At 37.7% G+C, this 18,880-nt stretch overlaps 1 protein-coding gene across 1 annotated transcript in view; it reads right to left on the bottom strand.

Annotated features, from left to right (window-relative positions):
* The window catches only part of FOCAD (focadhesin), a 262,856-nt gene that overhangs the window by 223,745 nt on the left and 20,231 nt on the right, over nucleotides 1-18,880 (bottom strand). Inside the window, exons 2-4 of the mRNA XM_036434175.2 lie at nucleotides 5,673-5,761; nucleotides 2,847-2,921; nucleotides 188-342 (exon numbers count right to left, since the gene is read on the bottom strand). Of these exons, the coding sequence (XP_036290068.1) occupies nucleotides 188-342; nucleotides 2,847-2,921; nucleotides 5,673-5,729 (287 nt within the window). The 5' untranslated portion in view covers nucleotides 5,730-5,761. The remainder of the gene's footprint in view (nucleotides 1-187; nucleotides 343-2,846; nucleotides 2,922-5,672; nucleotides 5,762-18,880) is intronic.

Here is an 18,880-nt window from a genome sequence, read left to right as displayed (position 1 = left end):
CCACAAATTCTACAACTAGAGAGTTTAAACTAGCATGTTCTCATCACATTTGAAATATTAATTCCATGACGTTTTAAGAGAAAAAAAACACCGGTAAGTAGGTTAGATGTGGCCATTAATGGAATTCAGTGGATTTTTTTTTTTTTCTAAGACTTTAAATGGTTAACTGATCCGATGGGAAGAGTACCTGGTGGAGGGAATCAGGTTGAGGATCCCGTTGAGGACATAGCTGAACTCCGCTTGGTCCTGTGCAACCAGCGCCACCAGACCCTCGCAGCAGGCTGTCCGGACCACCACGTTATCGCTGCAGCACTTCTCCCAGAGCAAGTTCAGAGCGGGGGTCTGAAAGCAAATTAGTAGTAAAAGGACACTTCCGATGAGCAGCAAATGCATTCTCACCCCCAGCCATGCATCACAGTGTAATTGGTTCAGGTAGGCCAGCTCTCCTGTATAAAGCTGCTGCTGTCACAGCACTTGTGGAATAAACTAAAGTCAGTTTCCCAACAGAGGTAATGGTTCTGTTCTGATATAGCACCTCTCTCTCTCTCTCTCTCTCTCTCTCTCTCTCTCTCTCTCTCTCTCTCTCTCTCTCTCTCTCTCTCTCGTCTGGTGTATTTGCTGCACAATAAACCTGGCTGCCAACAATTATAAACCTGGGTTCAAGCAACACAACAGAACCTAACAAGAGATCAAAACTAAGACTTGGCTCTGGCACAGTGCTAACCCAAGCCCTTTCATCAGACACTTATAATATCAGCAGATTGGTTAGTCTAAGTTGAACCCAAATCATACCTATGCTTTAAGCCCTCAATGGGAATGAAATTTTCAGAAAATGTTCCTAGTCTCCTATCACCAACCTCTAGCACCTACATGCACCCCATCCTGACCCTCCCACCCCCACTCCACACACATAATGTCCCTGCCCCAATGGGCACAGAGGGAAGAGAGAGAAGAACAGCCTACCAGCAAGCTGCTGTCCCATGGCTACTAACAAAAGCCTAGAAAAACTGTTTTGGCCAAGAGGGAGACTGTGACTCTTCCCTACCCCTCACACAGATCTGTCATCTTTCACAGAAAAGCACTGGAAGGGCATATAAGTTCTTCATTTTGAAAAATCCTATTAAAGCAGAGGTTCTAACTTTGATAACCCTCACATACAAAAAAAGGTTCACTATTAATGATAAACCTATATTTAAATATATTGTGGGTTAAGTTTATTTATATTAATACATGGTTTGAGAGTTTTTTGGATTGGGCCTTTTCTTAAAGAACATATAATGAAACTATTTTTCCTTTCCATCCTTCCCCCAATAATTTATTGGGAAATACATAATTTGGAGAAATTCCCGGCTCCCATAGAATAACTAAAAGAATGAAATTAACATTTTAGCCGAAACCGGTTTGGCTCAGTGGATAGAATGTCAGCCTGCGGACTCAAAGGTCCCGGGTTTGATTCCAGTCAAGGGCATGTACCTTGGTTGCGGGCATCCCCAGTAGGGGATGTGCAAGAGGCAGCTAATCAATGATTCTCTCTCATCGGTGTTTCTAACTCTCTGTCCCTCTCTCTTCCTCTCTGTAAAAAATCAATAAAATATATTTTTTTTTTTAAAAGAAAAAGAAAATAAATTAACATTTTATTGTGTCCACTTTCCTACTGGAGCTAACTCTGAAATCCTTGCAATTATAGGACCCGCCTATAACAGAACAATATAGTTAAAGGTTGCTACAGGTTAAGTAATATTTATATTCCATTTATTTTATTTAGAAGGAAATTTAAATCACCTACATGGATAATATGAAAGGGGACTAAGGGGACTGTTTTTCTTACTACGCTAGAAAAACAATATAAATAAATAAATAACTTTCCCTTCAGATAACACTGTTTTATCATGGAAGTAAACATTCATTTATTAATGGAAGAGGAAATATTTGGTTACAGGGATTGACATTCAATAAATCTGGCAGATTAAGTAAAACCACTAGATCTTGTCAGAGTACATAATGTGATTATAGGTAGGATTAAGATCAGGGTTCTCAGAAAACCTAATTTAAATGACTACATACAAACACTAGATAAATGCCATTTAGTGAAGTATTATATATACCCCTACACTACCTTTAACCTATCGGCAGAAGCAGTAAAGAAATGTGGTTTGGAGCAGCTAATCAAAAGGAATGTGAGAGGAAGGAGATCAGTTTGTTTCTGCTGTGAAAAAAAATCTCATTTCCATCATCTATGTTCTCTAGAGTTTACCTTAGAGCACTCACTTAAGTAGAATTTCCAACCAGCATGTCAAAATACACAACACCAACACTGGTCAACCAAAACGAAAGTGATATATATTCCAGTAGGCTGGAACTGCTTCTACACTTAGCATTCACCTGCTCTATGCGTGGTAAGAATTCTTCCCCCAATTCCACTGTCCATGCATGACCGTTTCATTCATGGGGCCATCTATAGCATGAAAAATCTCCCACACCCAAATAGAGCCACTATGTTCACTCTCTACTAAACAAAAATATTCACTCAGAGGTAACCCAGTCAACCTTCTTATCTAAAGCATGCCTACTCCCATTCCACTCATGTTATTTTTTATTAATAATCATAAAAATACTCCCTCATCTACTCCATATCTTCTTCCTAGAGTCTACTGCCACAAATTTTAAATGTTTTAATTATTTGGAAGAAAAATATGGCAAACAAACAAAAAAAAGGCAATAAGCTTCTCACAGTTCTAAATCATCTTTACAGTGACCTGAGCAGTGAGTGAAACAAGTGGAGTGATTCTGTGGTCCAGCTGGTAGCAATGTCAGAACAGACCCACAGCACAGAGTTAAGCACAGACCTGGTTTGTAGACTGATGGATCTTTTCTGAGAAACCATTTTCCTTTAGGACTGCAGCAAGGAGATGGCCCACAGCCTAAAAAGAAAAAAATAAATGATACATCTCCTCAGACATTTTCTCCAAATAGTGCATTTGAAGGTAACGACTATCAATGGTAGTTATTAGGACTTTGAGTCATATCAGACAGTCAATTGGTAATAAAATTCCAATTTACCGAGGACACGTTCTATAGAAGGTACTAAACTAGCCAGTCCACATACATAATTTCTTATCTTTATAACAACCTTCAAGGTAAACATTTTTATCCCAATTCTTATCCCAATAGGCAAACTACAGTTCATCGATGCTAAGAAAATTGCTAGATTTCCAGTTCAAATTGCTGTCACTTAATATGAGAAGAAACTTAGAGATTGTTTAATCCATGAAACCGTAAGACAAATAAGAAACTCCACAGCTTTTAAAATCACCTTTGCATCTATACAAAATCCATCATGCTTCATCATGCCCTTAAGGAAGATGGAGGAAATGCATTCCCGTCTTCGACTATGGCCCACACTGATCTGAATCCATAGGTCTCTTGTGAACACAAGCATTCTCCCTCCTCTAAGCTCTATGACTTAATTTCTTTAAGAAAATTATTATTTTCTCATAGGTTTTAATGCTGTAACAGGCTTCAGTCTAATAAATCTCTAAATTTTTACTAAATCCTGCTTTGGTTCCCAAAGCCCCAAATTGAAGATGAGACTCGGACAGGAGTGTTGGTTACATAAATACATAAATCTCAGTACCTCCCACCACCACCACCTCTTTCTCCTTGCTCTTCAGCACTACCCAGCCCTGCTGTCTTGGAACTTAGCCAACGGCGACAGCCATTCTGTGTGTGGGTTGGAAATACCTGGCAACTCCAACAACTGCTGATCCTACATGAGGGACCAACGTATGATGCAGCTGTGAATCCCTGTCAGTCTTGCAACGTTTCCAGAGTTCAAATAAAAACACAGCACCCAAACCTTCATCTCTCTTTGTATTTCCCATATTAAAAACGATTAAGGACCTCAAAGTGTAATGGTCTCAGTTTTGCAATGCAAGTCATTTGTTTAAAGGAATGTTACATTTAGATCAATTAACTGTCTCTTACCTACTTAAAGGGATAGTATCAAGAATTGAAAACCAGTAAATAGTTTTGGTTTCTGTTTACAAAATATACCATATTTCACTGAATGTAACTGGCCATCAACTACAAGATACATCAATATCTTATGTAACAGTAAGAAAGAAAAAAAAAAGGCTGCCAATTAATCTACATCATACAATGCTTCAAATGGTTTAGAATTTTTATTTTATATTAAGAAAGCTCTTTCAAACTCATTTAGAAAATCATGGCCAAGTTCACAATTGCACAGGCAAAACCAACGTTATGACTACTGCCATCAATCACTAGATGCCAACCAGTTTCACGGTGTTAAAATTAGAGAGTATAGCCTAAATTAATTTTAAAATCCAAAATCCAAGAATACATTAGCCTACATTAATACACTGTTACTTTAGTTTTGTATGACAGAACAGTTTAAAAAGACATCCTGAAATACATATACACTTTTCACTCAATTTAACAGTAATACACATAAGCATTTCTTAATTATCCATGCTAATGAAGGGACTCCAGGCCAGAAAAAAAAAATGGAGGCCAGTATTCTCCAAGTTTTCATTTCTTCTTCACGGTAAGGACCTATATGGTGCAGAATAAGATTCCAACCCAGTCAGGCAGAAGGGAATCTTGCATAAGGAGTGCTCTTCTCCTCATTGAGTTCCCCACTACCCAGCTGAGTCAGCTCCCACTGCAGGCATCTCCACAATTAACTGCTGAAAGTAGCCAAGATGCTGTGATGGTTAAGTCTTCAGGCAGGCTTCTGCTGTTCTGTTATCTTTACTCTCACAAGAGAAGACAGTAAGCTATTACAATGCCTTGATTAACCACCATGCTTCTAGCTAGCTGAAAGCTAACCAGAAAGCCATCTTTGGTTTAACCTTAATCATTGAAAAGCTCTTTAAAATAAATTATAATCTCCTGCCTGAGTTGGAGTATATAGATTGAAGTTTTTTAATCTAGGATAGTTTACTTAATAAATGTCATTATTCTTATAAAAATCTACTATTCTTACACTTACATAGAGGTAGAACATACATTTTAAGGTAATAGTCTCTCATTCTCTATCAATGCATATATCTGTAGAGGTATAAGCATTTACTTTTATTCCCAATAATTAATTATAGAGCAAAAAGAACATATTCAAGGGGTTAATCAAGGTTTTCTTATTTCTTTATATATATGCTACCCAGCTGCCTCTTGCACACCCCCTATCAATATCTATCAATATATATTATTGATCTTTTACAGAGAGGAAGACAGTCAGAAACATCGATGAGAGAGAAACATCGATCAGCTGCCTCCTGCACACCCCAAATTGGGGATGTGCCCACAACCAAGATACATGACCCAGACCGGAATCAAACCAGGAACCCTGAGTCCGAAGGCCGATGCTCTATCCACTGAGCCAAACTGGTTTTGGCAAGGTTTTATTATTTCTAAGAAAAGTATGATATAAATAGAAGCTGCAATTAATTGGTCAACTTCAAATATTTATTTTATTGTCAAATATAAATTTTCAAATTAGTTTACATAAAAGTTGTTTAATAAAATGATATCTCATTATAGAAAAAAATCAATGTTAAAAATATAAAGTTAAATTAACAATCAATAAAAAACGTTCATTTGTTACCACGAAGCATAAATAAATAAGTAAATAAATAAATAAATAAAATTACCTGTGTTTGGATAAGAGAATTTGGAAATTCAAACCTTTTCCTGATATCATCTGACATTTCTGCTTCTTTTACATATATGTATGCAGATTCTGTAACCAAGACAAAAAAACATATTTATTAATCTGGAAAAGGAGTTCAAACCAATTACTCTTCAAATAACATTAAAGTAATTCTTTCCAAAGTCACAACTGAAATAAAGCACAGGGCTCTGCTGAGTAATCCTTGCCATACACTTCACTGTTAACCTCTTCGGTCCTCAAATGCCATGGCTGATAAACCAAAATGTCCAAAACCGCCTCACCCTGCAGGCCACTGTCCCCGAGATCCAAAAGTTCTAGCCTGATAACACAATTTAAAAAATTCAATGACATGTTTGAAATAGAAATTAATTTTTTTATTGATCAAAACTTCTAAGGGAGAAATAGTAAAACTTTCAAAAATCATCTAAACTATGCTGTGCTTTGGGACAAAGCTCTCATTTAAACACTAATCCAACAAATTGCCGAAACCGGTTTGGCTCAGTGAATAGAGCGTCGACCTGCGGACTGAAAGATCCCAGGTTCGATTCCGGTGAAGGGCACGTACCTTGGTTGTGGGCACATCCCCAGTGGGGGGTATGCAAGAGGCAGCTGGTCGATGTTTCTCTCTCATCGACGTTTCTAACTCTCTATCCCTCTCAATTCCTCTCTGTGTAAAATCAATAAAATATATATTTAAAAAATAAATAAATAAATAAATAAACACTAATCCAACAAATATAAAGCCTAGGTGGGCTGTTTGCAGGGAGTGTAGAAATGACCTAGAAGCTCACATCAAAACAGATTGCTTGTCTTCTAAAAGAGGAACCAGCAAGCAATTAAGCACCAACTTTTAATATTTACATCACACCTCTTTTTCCTACGGGGATCTCAATATTGAGATAGGATGAAGGAGGGCAGGTGATAAATCAAAGACACAGACCTAATAAGAGGATTTCCTAAGAATCCAAATTTATCTAATTCCCATGCAGCACTGAACCTACCAACTTACACTATTTTAAATTATGGATGCTTTAGGTCACTCATTTATTATATATTGCTTTCAAAAAAAAAAAATGTATGTCTCTTCAGTACTCTCGGTTGCTTATAAAACTAACAGGTTGCAAAACCAAGCTCTCCTGATCTCAACATTGAAGGCACCTTGTGTTGAACTTGCAGCTCTACTTTCCTCCCTTTCTTTCAGAGCTAACTTCCCTGAATAAATAATTTATCCTCACTTCCTTCTTCAACATTTAGGTCCAACTTTACTCCTTGAATCTGATAGTTCACAGTACTGAAACTGGTTCTACAACTGCAAATGATTCTCCCTATCTAAATCTACTCTTTAGCTTGGGTAGGTCAAAATCTCAAGTTTCCAGGTGCATTAATCTGACCTTTCTTGAAATTTGCTTCTCTTTTGAATTCCATAAGACATCACAGCAGAATTTTTCAAAGTATGTCCTTGGGGAACCCACAATAAAGAGATCTCCACAGGGAGAAAAAAGGATTCTGTAGGAACGTATATTGCCACCTTGAAGATTCAATCATTCTCTTACCAAACACTTATTAGATGCTTACTATGTATCAGAAACTGTTCGAGATGTTACCTCAATAAACATAGACAAAAACCCCAACACTCTGGAACTCACAGTCTAGCAGGAAGAAGTAGACAGTAGATAAATAAATAAGTAAATAAATAACTAAATGAAATATAACATGGTAAAAGGTGATAAGAGCTATGGGGGGGGGGGAGTAGTAAAGCAGATAGAGTAAAGGGAATGAGAGATGAAGGGAGAACATGCTATTTTATTTTATTTTATTTTATTTTAATTTGTTTATTTATTTTATTTTATTTTTTTTACAGAGAGAAAGGGAGAGGGAGAGAGACTTAGAAACATCAATGAGAGAGAAACATCAATCAACTGCCTCCTGCACACCCTCTACTGGGGATGTGCCTGCAATCAAGGTACATGCCCTTGACCGGAATAGAATCTGGATTCTTGAGTCTGCAGGCCAATGCTCTGTCCACTGAGCCAAACCAGTCAGGGCAGGACACACTATTTTAAATATGGCTGTCTTTTCTAGAGAGGGTGGCATTTGGGAGTTGTTAGGCATATACATATTTGTGGAAAGTGTCACAGGAAGAGAAAACAGCGAGTACAAAAGCCCTAAGCTAATTAAAGGCTTAAGACCTGTTCCAGAAGGAGCAGAGATAGATCCGGCACAGAATGGGGGAGGAAGAAAATGGTAACCAAAGAACTAATGAGAAGCCAGTCCTTCCAGACCTGGAGGGCTCCTGGACGGACAGCTGCCTGTATCCTGAGAGAAACAGGAAACTACTACACACAAAACCGGGTGAGATTTTCATTGATATCTTTTCCGATTCGGGATATGTTTGAAGACAGAGCCAACCTGGTTGCTAAAGAATTAGATGACTGTAGAAGAGGGAAAAGGAGTAAAAAAAAGATGACTCCAAGGTTTTGGATCTGAGCAACTTTATTTTTAATCGCATTTCTTTGGGCTATTTTACACATGAAACAAAACAATTTATACATTACTACCACAGCATTTTTTACAAAAGAAACATATGCTGTTGCAGTCAACTGAGATGGGAAACAAGTTTTGTGGGGGGAAGACCAAGATTCCATTTGAAACAGGGAAGTTCTAGAGACCTAAGAGAAATCCAAGTGCAGATTCCAAGTAGAAAGTTGCATATAGGAATCTATAATTTGAGAGACAGATCTAAATAATAATGCATGTCATTAAGTAGTCTGAGAGGTTCTAAAGCAAGGAGTTTGATTAACTTTGTTTAATCTCGAGTTTCCCAAACTTATCTGATCATGGCACCTTTTTTCCTAGAAATCCCTGTTAACAGTCTATACAACCAGCCTTTCCTGGGGCACTCTGGGAAACACTGCTCTACCCATTCCTCCTATCCCTCTGTCGTCTGGTTCCTGAAGGCACCCCAAGGCTCTGGCCTTGTGCTCTCTTCCTTTGTGTAAACTCTCCCGGAGCCTTCATCTAGTCCGTTATCTCCACACACTCCCCTACTCTCTTTTATAAGGCTCTAAAACACCAGAAATTGGAAGTGTCAAAACCAAAACACATGTTTTCTCTCAAAAACACTGTTCACATTTCAGCTTTTCCCAGGTCTCCTCTCACAATTTCCCTCCCAACATTCTCTAAATCTAGTCAGTCACAAAGTCGACTTCATTCTTTCCAGCTTCTCGGAGGGAGATTGTTTGCCCTCTCCATTTCCATACCCATCACCTCAGTTCCTCATGCTGGGCTTACTTCAGTAGCTGCTTAGTCTTGCTTGAGTACATCCCATACACTGCTGTCAGATCATTGTCCCAGAATGCTATTTCCATCACATCAATTCCCTTGAAGATTCGGGACACTTTTCAAAAGCCTGTCAGATTAAATGCAAATTTTGATTCCTAGTTTTTAAGCCCTGCAACAATCATCTCACCCGTTCAACTGTATTGTCCCTACTGTCCAATTCCAACTGGGCAAAAACCATTTTCAAAATAATCCCACATGCTCAAAATGTGCTTTCTCCACACAAAATGCCCTCCTACCTCTGGCCATTTTTTCCCAGTGGTTAGGGTATCGGCCTGCAGACCTAAGGGTCAAGTGTTCAATTCCCAGTGTAGGGCATGTACCTCTGTTGCAGGTTCAATCCCCCGCCTTGGTCAAGATGCATGCAGGAGGCAACCAGTTAATATGTCTCTCACATTGGTGTTTCTCTCCCTTTCTCTCATTTTCTCTGAAAATAAATGGAAAAAATATCCTAGGGTGAGGATTAAAAAATAATAAAGTAAAATGCCTTTCTATGTTCCCACTATTTAAAGATGAAATGCCTTTTGTAGCACAGCTTCTCTCTTAAGATATTCCCAAGTAGCCACATCTTACAGTAATCACCTTGGTTTATATTCTTTCAGTGCTATTGCATTTGGTCTGACCCATGCCATCATGTGACTTAGATTAGGATTGTTAGTATTTTTCTGTAAAGGGCCAAATGGCAACTGCTGAAGTCTGCCCCTGTAGCAGAAAAGCAGCCATAGACCATGGCTGTGTTCCAATTTACAAGAATAGAAGGCACAGGGGGTCATAGTTGACTAACTCCTGGTTTACATAATGACTATTGAATTTAAATTATAAAATTTGTTAATTCAATTGCAACAATTAACATTCAAATTCACCCCTGTGCCTCCAGCCTCAGGTAAATATATAAATAAGATAATTTATACATCTTTTATTATCTAAAAGTTGGGCAAGTAACCTTTATCAAAGAAAACAAACTTTTGCATGCCCCTAAACTCTGGAGGAAATTCCTCATATTAGACTTTTATATATGGAATACAGAATGGCATATAATAAGCAATGTTCTTAATAACATAATAGGGAATTTCATGTTATTTTTTTTTAAACAATCCCTGGATAAAGCCATGTGTATTATATAACATGTAATTCAGCAAAAGAGCCTAGCTCATAGGGTCCTAGTGCAGTTTTCTGATTATCTAAGCCAGTGGTAGGCAAACTGCAGTTCGAGATCCGCGTTTTGCTGCTCTGTTGACTAACAAGTTTGCCAACCACTAATCTAAACCAATTCAACAAAAAGTAGGCTGTACATTATCCAGAGAAGCAGATGGTTACAGGGTAACAAACTTATCCAAATGTCAACAGTGATAGAGCTAAAGAAAAGAAATGTGGAGTTATACCCTCTGAGCCAGCTCTAGAACGGGGAATTCCAAAATGCTGTGGGGACCAGATGAGCAGCTGGTTAGGCTAATAGACTGTGTCAGTGAAGAGACCACACCCTCCAGAAAAATGACTGTCTCCTAAAGGTGGGCCGATGGAATAATGTTTTTTTTTTTTTTTAATCAAAATTAGGCTCTACTGTTCTTATTTCCAATGTACCTGGCTGGCGTTCCTCAGTGGCTGACATTGACCCATGAACCAAGAGATCATGGTTTCATTCCCAGTTCAGGGCATAGGCCCGGGTGGCAGGCTCAATTCCCAGTAGGGGATGAGCAGGAGGCAGCCAATCAATGATTCTCTCTCATCATTGATGTTTCTCTCTCTTCCTTTCTCTCTCTAAAATAAATAAAAATGTATTTTTTTAAATATACCTAAGTATAGATTGCAAATACCTGAGCTTACAAAAGATAGTCCTTATTTCAATGTGACACTTCAGAGAATAAATACATTTTTAAATCTGTAGTAAATTTATCTTTCCTAACAAATGGTCAGTAAGCATTCTCAAAACTACTCCCCAAGCAAGAATATGATTTGATATCATCCTTGATTTGCTACCCTTGGGCTATAAATTGTATGTGTCTTTCATCAGCTGGAGACTTATATTTCAAGGTTAATCACAACCACTTGACCCTTGCAGGCGTCTTCAAACTACGGCCCGCGGGCCACATGCAGCCCGCACAGGAGTCTGATCCGGCCCGCCAGGTTTTTTGGGCAGTGAGCGCAGCCGAGGTGTTACAGTAGGAATTAGTAGTTCATATAGTCCAGCCCTCCAGCTCTCTGAGGGACCGTGATCTGACCCCCACTTTAAAAAGTTTGAGGACCCCTGCAAAGTATCAAAACATACATCATATTCTCTCAGGGAATTAAAGAAAATACATATGCTTGCTTTAGCATTGGCAGTATAGTATGTGTCCTATTTCATTTTAATCTCAGCTTCCTTTGGGCACTATCTACATTAAACCACACACAATTTCTTCTTTCCGTGGCATTCTTTACTAAAAGGAAACTCAACACAACATGCTCCATAAACCATGATACAAAAATAGAGTGTTTGATTTTAAAAGATTTATCTGTAACCTGTCAGTTTGCCTCTTTATTTATTTATTTATTTATTTATTTATTTATCTATCTAAATCTAAATCAGAATGAGAATTTTTATTGAGGTCTTAAGTTCCAAATGAATCAAAGCATATGTTTAACATTAGCAATTACCCTACCTGTCAAGGCTTTTCAGTCCCATAAGAACACTTCAAGAAAATAAAACTGTCAATTGCATCCTAGAAGTAATAAATGAGTAGCAGAAAGATAAAGCATTTTAGGTTTTCAGCTTTTCCAATAGTTTTTCTAGGATGCAACAATTTACAGCTGTATATCCTCCAAAAAAAATATTTAGTGTCAAACTTCAAATAAACACAATCTAAAACACAAGAGAAAAATCTATCTAGTGATACTGACAAGTGCTATGAGAGGCAGCAAAGAAATTATGCAAGGCTGGGTGGGGTGGGGGTGAGCTGTCTATTGGTCAGAAAAAGATGACTCTGATCCTCCTGTCTAATAAAGTTCTATTCAGGAAGAGCTCAGAGCAGCAATGCAGGACTATAGATAGCACATCCTTGAAGTTGGTTTATATAAGCAATGTCATCAGCCATCTAATAAAAATGCATACTTCATCCACATTAATGGGACTCGTTTGAAACACAAAATCTAGGACTTTTTTTTCTAATTTTATCAACTATTCCAATTATTAGTTACACATTTATTTAGTTTCCTCGTCCCATAAAGTAAGCTGTGCAATCATAAGTCTGAGGATTTTAAACACATATTTTAACAATTCTTTTCTTTTTTACTACCTTTTTTTAAAAAAAAAAAAAATGGCTTATAGAAAAGCTGATGGGGACAGTAAATAAGTTTGAGCTGATTTTACAAATTTATCAAGACTGTGTTTCAGGGGTATGCTCTGGACACTCCTACTTGCTTTGTCCTGCCCCCTGTCTATACTTGTTAACTGCCCACCTTGTGATATTTATATCTTCCTTATTCTTCCACCTGCTGAGTTTCTCAACAATCAGTTCTTGGGCCCTAAGTATTTCTACACATCCTCTCAAGGGTCTGGCAGATAGGTTCTGCTTCATAATCCTGTATTGAATCCTGACACCTGTTAGAAGAAACTCAAGCTGAGCCTGAACTCTTGCTTCAAAGCTTCAAAATACAACTGTCAGCTATGTTCTCAAATGAACAGGACAAGATAATCAGAGCCCTCCTAAGTGCATGATTCATAAAAACGGAAAAATCGTGGGGAAATCGCAATGGAAAGTTTTCAAAACAAATGAACAAGTGTAAGAAAATAGTAATTTCTAATCATTACATTCTCAGAGAGGTCACTAAGTCATCGTTAAATTAGGCTGAGAGTAGAAAATAGCTTTGTGTTAGCAGTAATTTCAAAATCAAGCCAAGGCAGAGGGCAACTAAGGTCAACATGTTATAATCAGAGAAAACGGGAACTGCATAGATATGGTAGAAACCACTAACTTCAACGTCTGTGCTCTCCTTCATCATATTTTCTAGACTCAAGTCAGGTTAAGTAAGGCCTATAACCGAGTTCTCTCCAGTGGTGTGGGTACAGAGGTGATGGGCTGCTTCCTGCTGCAGAGTGCTTCCTCTACTCTCTTCCCAACCCAAACCAGGTCCTGGCAACAACTCAGATTCAATCATGTGCATAAAAGACGGTGCCTCTAAGATAGCAATATTCAACTGGTGAACAACAAGAATTTTTAAAAGATGCAATACCTGGCTACCTAGTCAGGGGCACCAACCTCTTTTTCCTTTAGATTGTCATATTTAAAAAATGACAACAGTCAACACAATAGCTGTCCAGTGTAAATGAATGAAAAACATACCTAATATTTTTTATCAAATCAGCAAAAAAAATTAATTTGTGGGTGTGCCACAGAATTTTAATAATTATGTGTGCCACAAAATGAAAACGGTTGAAATTGCTGGTCAAGGACATTGTTGAATAAACAAGATGGAAGAAACTGGACCTCTAGATGATAGCTAAGAGAACTTCATATCTGGACTTCCAACTATTATACAGGAAAGAAATTTCTACTCTGTTTGAACCACTGAGTTTTGGGGTCTTTTTGTTGCAGTAGCTATTACTTTCATAATAATATAGGGGACCTGAGTTCATCTCAATTCTGTACTATTTTCCATGGGCAAAATAAAGAAGCTAAATGTCAGACAGGTTAAACAACTTGCCAAACAGGAAAGTCATCCTGGCAGCTCAGGTGAGAAGAGAGGTTTCCTGAATTCTAACCCAGTGTTCCCCTGGACCATCAATGTCATGAGGATGATGAGCCTGGTCCCCATTACTATATCATGTCCCAGGAGCTTTAAGAATTATAATCAAAGTGCTGAGCAAATTTGGGTGACTATGAATTCTGATGATCTCACCAGTTGCAATATACTGGCCTGAAAGGATGAGGCCAAAATCGGCAGTGTGACATCCCCCGAGGGGTCCCAGATTGCAAGAGGGCACAGGCCAGGCTGAGGGACCCCCACCCATGCATGAATTTGTACACTGGACCTCTAGTGTCATATATTTGTATGTATTTACACATAATATTAATATATAAATCTATAAAGGAATATGGATGAAAAATAGCTATTTTTTCATCTAAAGATTCACTTATCTCTGGAATTTTTATAGCATCCAATCAAGGTCTTTTAAAAAATGTTCAAATTAGCTCCTTTATGAGATTATTTTTTCCAATATATATATATATATATATATATATATATATATATATATATATATGAGTCTAAGCGACCATTTGACCAGTAGCTATGATGTGCACTGACCACCAGGAGGAAGATGCTCAATGCAAAGGCATAGAAAGTTGGAACAAACTGATAAATCTCAGAGGGAAGGGGGACAGGGGAAGGCAGGAAGAGATTAACCAAAGATCTTATATGCATACTTATAGGCCTGGTGCACAGATTCGTGCACTGGTGGAGTCCTGTGGCCTGGCCTGGGGGGATGGGGCCAACACTGACCCAGTGCATGGATTTGTGCACCAGGCCTCTAGTATTATAATGTTTTAATTGATTTCAGAGAGAGAAAGGGAGAGGGAGAGGGAGAAACATTAATAATGAGAGAATAATCTAGTGGCTGACTTCTGCATACTCTCTAATAGGGATTAAGCCTGAAACCCTGGGCATGTGCCCTGATCAGGAATCAAACTATGACCTCCTAGTTCATGGGTCAACAGTCAACCACTGAACCACACTGGCTAGGCTCCAATATTATAATTTTTAAATATTTTGTTCTACCAAAAGAATATTCAAATTGTTCATTACATTTATGAATACTTTATGTTGATGCAATAATCTACAGTATAATTGTAATAAAACTGATGCTCAATCATTTTAAAGATCTTCAATGTCTAATCTGAATAACCAATATCTCCATATTCATAATCTTACTTCAAATGCCATTCAGTTAATTAAAATCTAGTACGATACCTCAGAAGTATCTTACAGGTATTTTACTTCTACTGCTTCTCCTTAAAAATGACTCAAATTTTGTGCGTTAGTTATCTAAAATAATTACTTCTTAGCAAATATTAACATAGTATAAATGGTGATATTTGTGGGATAATGATATGACATTTGGGATTTTCTACAAAATATTCCAGTCTACCTCCAGAAGTGGAGAGTGGGGAGAGAGGAAATAATAAAAGACACAAGAATATCTAGATGTCGATAATAGATGATACATTAAAGTTCATAACACTATTATATTTTTACATATATTTGTAATTTTCATAATAAAAGTTTTTTAGCCCCTCCACCACTGTCTATGAACTAGGAGAGGATCTCATCCAACTATGCTGGTGCCCTGAGCTCACACTTCCAGCCTCCAAAATAGCAAGAATTAAATTTCTGTTGTTCATTACCCAGAAAAATTTAATCTCCATGTATGTGGTTTTTAGTAGGGCCAGGCAATATTCTAAGCATTTTACCTATATTAACTCTTTTAATCCTCACAATAACCCTATGAGAGAGGTACTCATTTTACAGATAAAGAAACTGAGGCACAGAAAAATTGGATAATTTTCCCAAGGTCATTTAGTAAGTTGCAATTTAAATCCAGGTTGTTTGGGTACATACAGGGGTGGATAAAAGTAGGTTTACAGTTGTTCCTATGAAAAATAATTAATAAATAATAAAAGAATAAACTCTGTGTTTCACGTACTCACAACTATAAACCTACATTTGTCTACTAATATATATACATAGAAAAACTTGGAAATATACAAATTATGGGTGCTTTTATTTTTTTCTTATTCCCACTTTCTAATTTTTTTTCGCAAGACACTGTTTTTATCACTTGAAGTTACCAAAACATGAAAATCTTTATTCAAACACTAACACAGAGAAATGGAGAAAATGAGTTTCTGAAACCCAAAACATTGCAAGCACAGAAACCCATCAGTAACAGTTATGCTCAAGTGATCAGCAACTAGGAAAATCTTAGAAATGATAAAAGATTAATTACCTTGTTAACCAGTTAACCAATTCTTTATGGAAAGAGTAATGTGGAAAGGAGGTGAATGTAATCTAACTGGATAGATTCAATTAACTTTAGACTTTTTTTAAAACTTCCTCCATTTTCAAGGAAGGGCATAACCATTACTAAAGTTTTCTCAATTAGACTCCTGGGAAATTTTACACCAAAGTAAAAACTCTTTTTCTTAAAAAGAATTATGTCGACTTAGTGTAAGTTAAATGGCAACATTCCTCTTAATTGCTACCAACTGACCAATCAACTTCATTTAATTTTATGACAACTAACTTATTAAATTTATGTACAATGGAAGTTATAGTGTAGTTATTTTAACTTGCATTCTTAGTAGTAATGAGCGCTAAAGATCAAATGAGCAAAGGAATTTTACAGGAAGATAGTAAATCTCTCTGCTGTTAACTAAGTCAATGTAACCCAAGATGGACGTGGAGAATATCACTCTATTCCAGTCCTGAATGAATCTAATCAGAAGGCAACATAAGCACCACACTGGTAGAAATACCATTCTGAAAATGTTCAAATAAATACGATGAAGCAATGTCATACATGGTTTGCAACCTCTAAGATTGTCTACCGTGAAAATGAGAAAACATCTTTAATCCAATCATACTTATAGTCTGACATACCTCTATCATCAAGATGACAAAGAGCAAAGTACAGGCGTGGTAGATGCTGAAACCGATCATTGTCTCACTAATAGAAAGATGTAAAAGGCTGGTCAACCCTGAAGTTCTGAAAGGTCAGAGCCAACCACTCCCTATCTAATTGAGACAATGGTAACTGAGGCAAATTCCAATCAAATAATCATGTAAATCTTTACTGATATGATAATCCGATTATTACCTTCCTACGGGATATGGGTGTCTCCCAAACCTGCTCAAGGATAATAGGTGTATCCCATAATCTCAATAAAAGGGATAGCAAGATCAGAGCCTAGCGACAGTCCTCCCACTAGAGGTGGGTTCCCACCGGGCCCCCATATCGTCAAATTGAATTTCTTCTAGTCTCTTTCATTTGTGTGCAGCCCTTTTCCAGAACCCAGACCTGAACCAGAACCCTGAACCACGCGGAACATGAAAGGGGTTCTCACAGGTAGACAGGACATGGATGCAAATTCTAGCTCCAGCACTAGCCATTACAATTAAGGTTAATCACTTCCTATCTCCAAGCCCTTTCTTCATTGGTTAAATGTGGGAACACTTGCTTCACAAGGTAGTGAGCTATGAGGTGTGCCTAAAAGCCATGAGGGTCCTGACACAGCAGGTACTCTAAATAATGTGTGTCTCCCTGCCTAGACACCAAGTGGGCTAGTCAAGGGAGGTGAATAATGAAGAGAATGAATTTTGGTGAAAAGTATTATAGATCATCTCTAATCAAACACCAGGATGGGATCTTATACCTAAGTTACCAGATAGAGCAATAAGACAGTAGGCCAAGGTTAGGAAATGCATGAGATTCACCGATGGTTTATGGAAAGAGTAATATTGAAAAGAGGTGGATAGATTCAATTAACTTTAGTCCTTTTTAAAACTTCCTCCATTTTCAAGGAGAAACATAATCATTACTAGCGTGTTCTCAATGAGACTGTTATTCCCCTCACAATGTTGATCACAAACTCCAATGATTATCATTTCCTTTTTTCTGCTGCCCCTCTCTACCCACCAGCAACCGCTTGAGGGCATGGAACTGAGCTCCCTTTTTGAGCACTATAGCCCCAGGATATAGCAAGTGCCTGCTCAATAAATATCCAGTGTATAAACACCAAGCTCGTATCATGTTGGGTCCTGGCCAGTTGGTTAGAGCATCATCCTGATATGCCAAAGTTGTGGGTTCAATTCTCAGTCAGGGTACATATAAGAATCAACCAATGGCCCTACCCGGTTTGGCTCAGTGGATAAAGAGTAAAGAGTCCCAGGTTCCATTACAGTCAAGGGCATGTACCCTGGTTGCAGGCACATACCCAGTAGGGAGTGTGCAGGAAGCAGCTGATCGATGTTTCTCTCTCACTGATGTTTCTAACTCTCTATCCCTCTCTCTTTCTCTCTGCAAAAAAAATCAATAAAAATATATATAAAAAAAGAATCAACCAATGAATGAATGAATGCATAAATAACAACAAATCAATGTCTCTCACTAAAATTAATTTTTTTTTAAATTTAAATACCATATTGGATGAAATAGCTCCTATGTGCCAAGCACTCCACAGACTACTTTTAAGTAACAAATCTCATTGGATTTACACAATTGTCTGAGGTAAATATTATTAACTCCATTTCCCACATGAGAAAAAAGGAGCTCAGAAAGTGATTTGTCTGAGGTTATACGGCAATATTAATAGCTAAGATTTAATGAAAATTTCACCATGAGGCCAGGGAGGCACTGTCAAGCTTCTTACATATATTCTCTCACCCAATATTCAAAACAACCCCATGACATGACTACTATTATTAGCTTCATTTTTATATGAAAAAACAAGTGAGGCAAGAAGAGGTCAAAATTAATTGCCTAATTATGTAAGAAACAGGGCATGGATATGAATCATGCAGTCAGCTCACATTCTTTTTTTAAATATATATTATTTAATTGATTTCAGAGGAAAGGAGAGGGAGAAGAGACAGAAACATCAATAATGAGAAAGAATCATTGATAGGCTGCCTCCTGCATGCCCCACCCTGGATCAAGCCCACAACGTAGGCCTGTGCCCAAACCAGGAATCGAACTGTGACCTCCTAGATTATAAATCAACACTTAACCACCGAGCACCACCAGGCCAGACCCCAAAGCTCACATTCTTAAAAACTCCTCTATACAGTATGTTTGACACAGAGACTTTGTCAAAT

The sequence above is a fragment of the Pipistrellus kuhlii genome, unplaced genomic scaffold (genome assembly GCF_014108245.1).
Source record: "Pipistrellus kuhlii isolate mPipKuh1 unplaced genomic scaffold, mPipKuh1.p scaffold_m20_p_12, whole genome shotgun sequence".
Taxonomy (NCBI): domain Eukaryota; kingdom Metazoa; phylum Chordata; class Mammalia; order Chiroptera; family Vespertilionidae; genus Pipistrellus; species Pipistrellus kuhlii.
The sequence above is the reverse complement of the archived record's forward strand: the minus strand, read 5'-3'. Positions and strand labels throughout refer to the sequence as shown.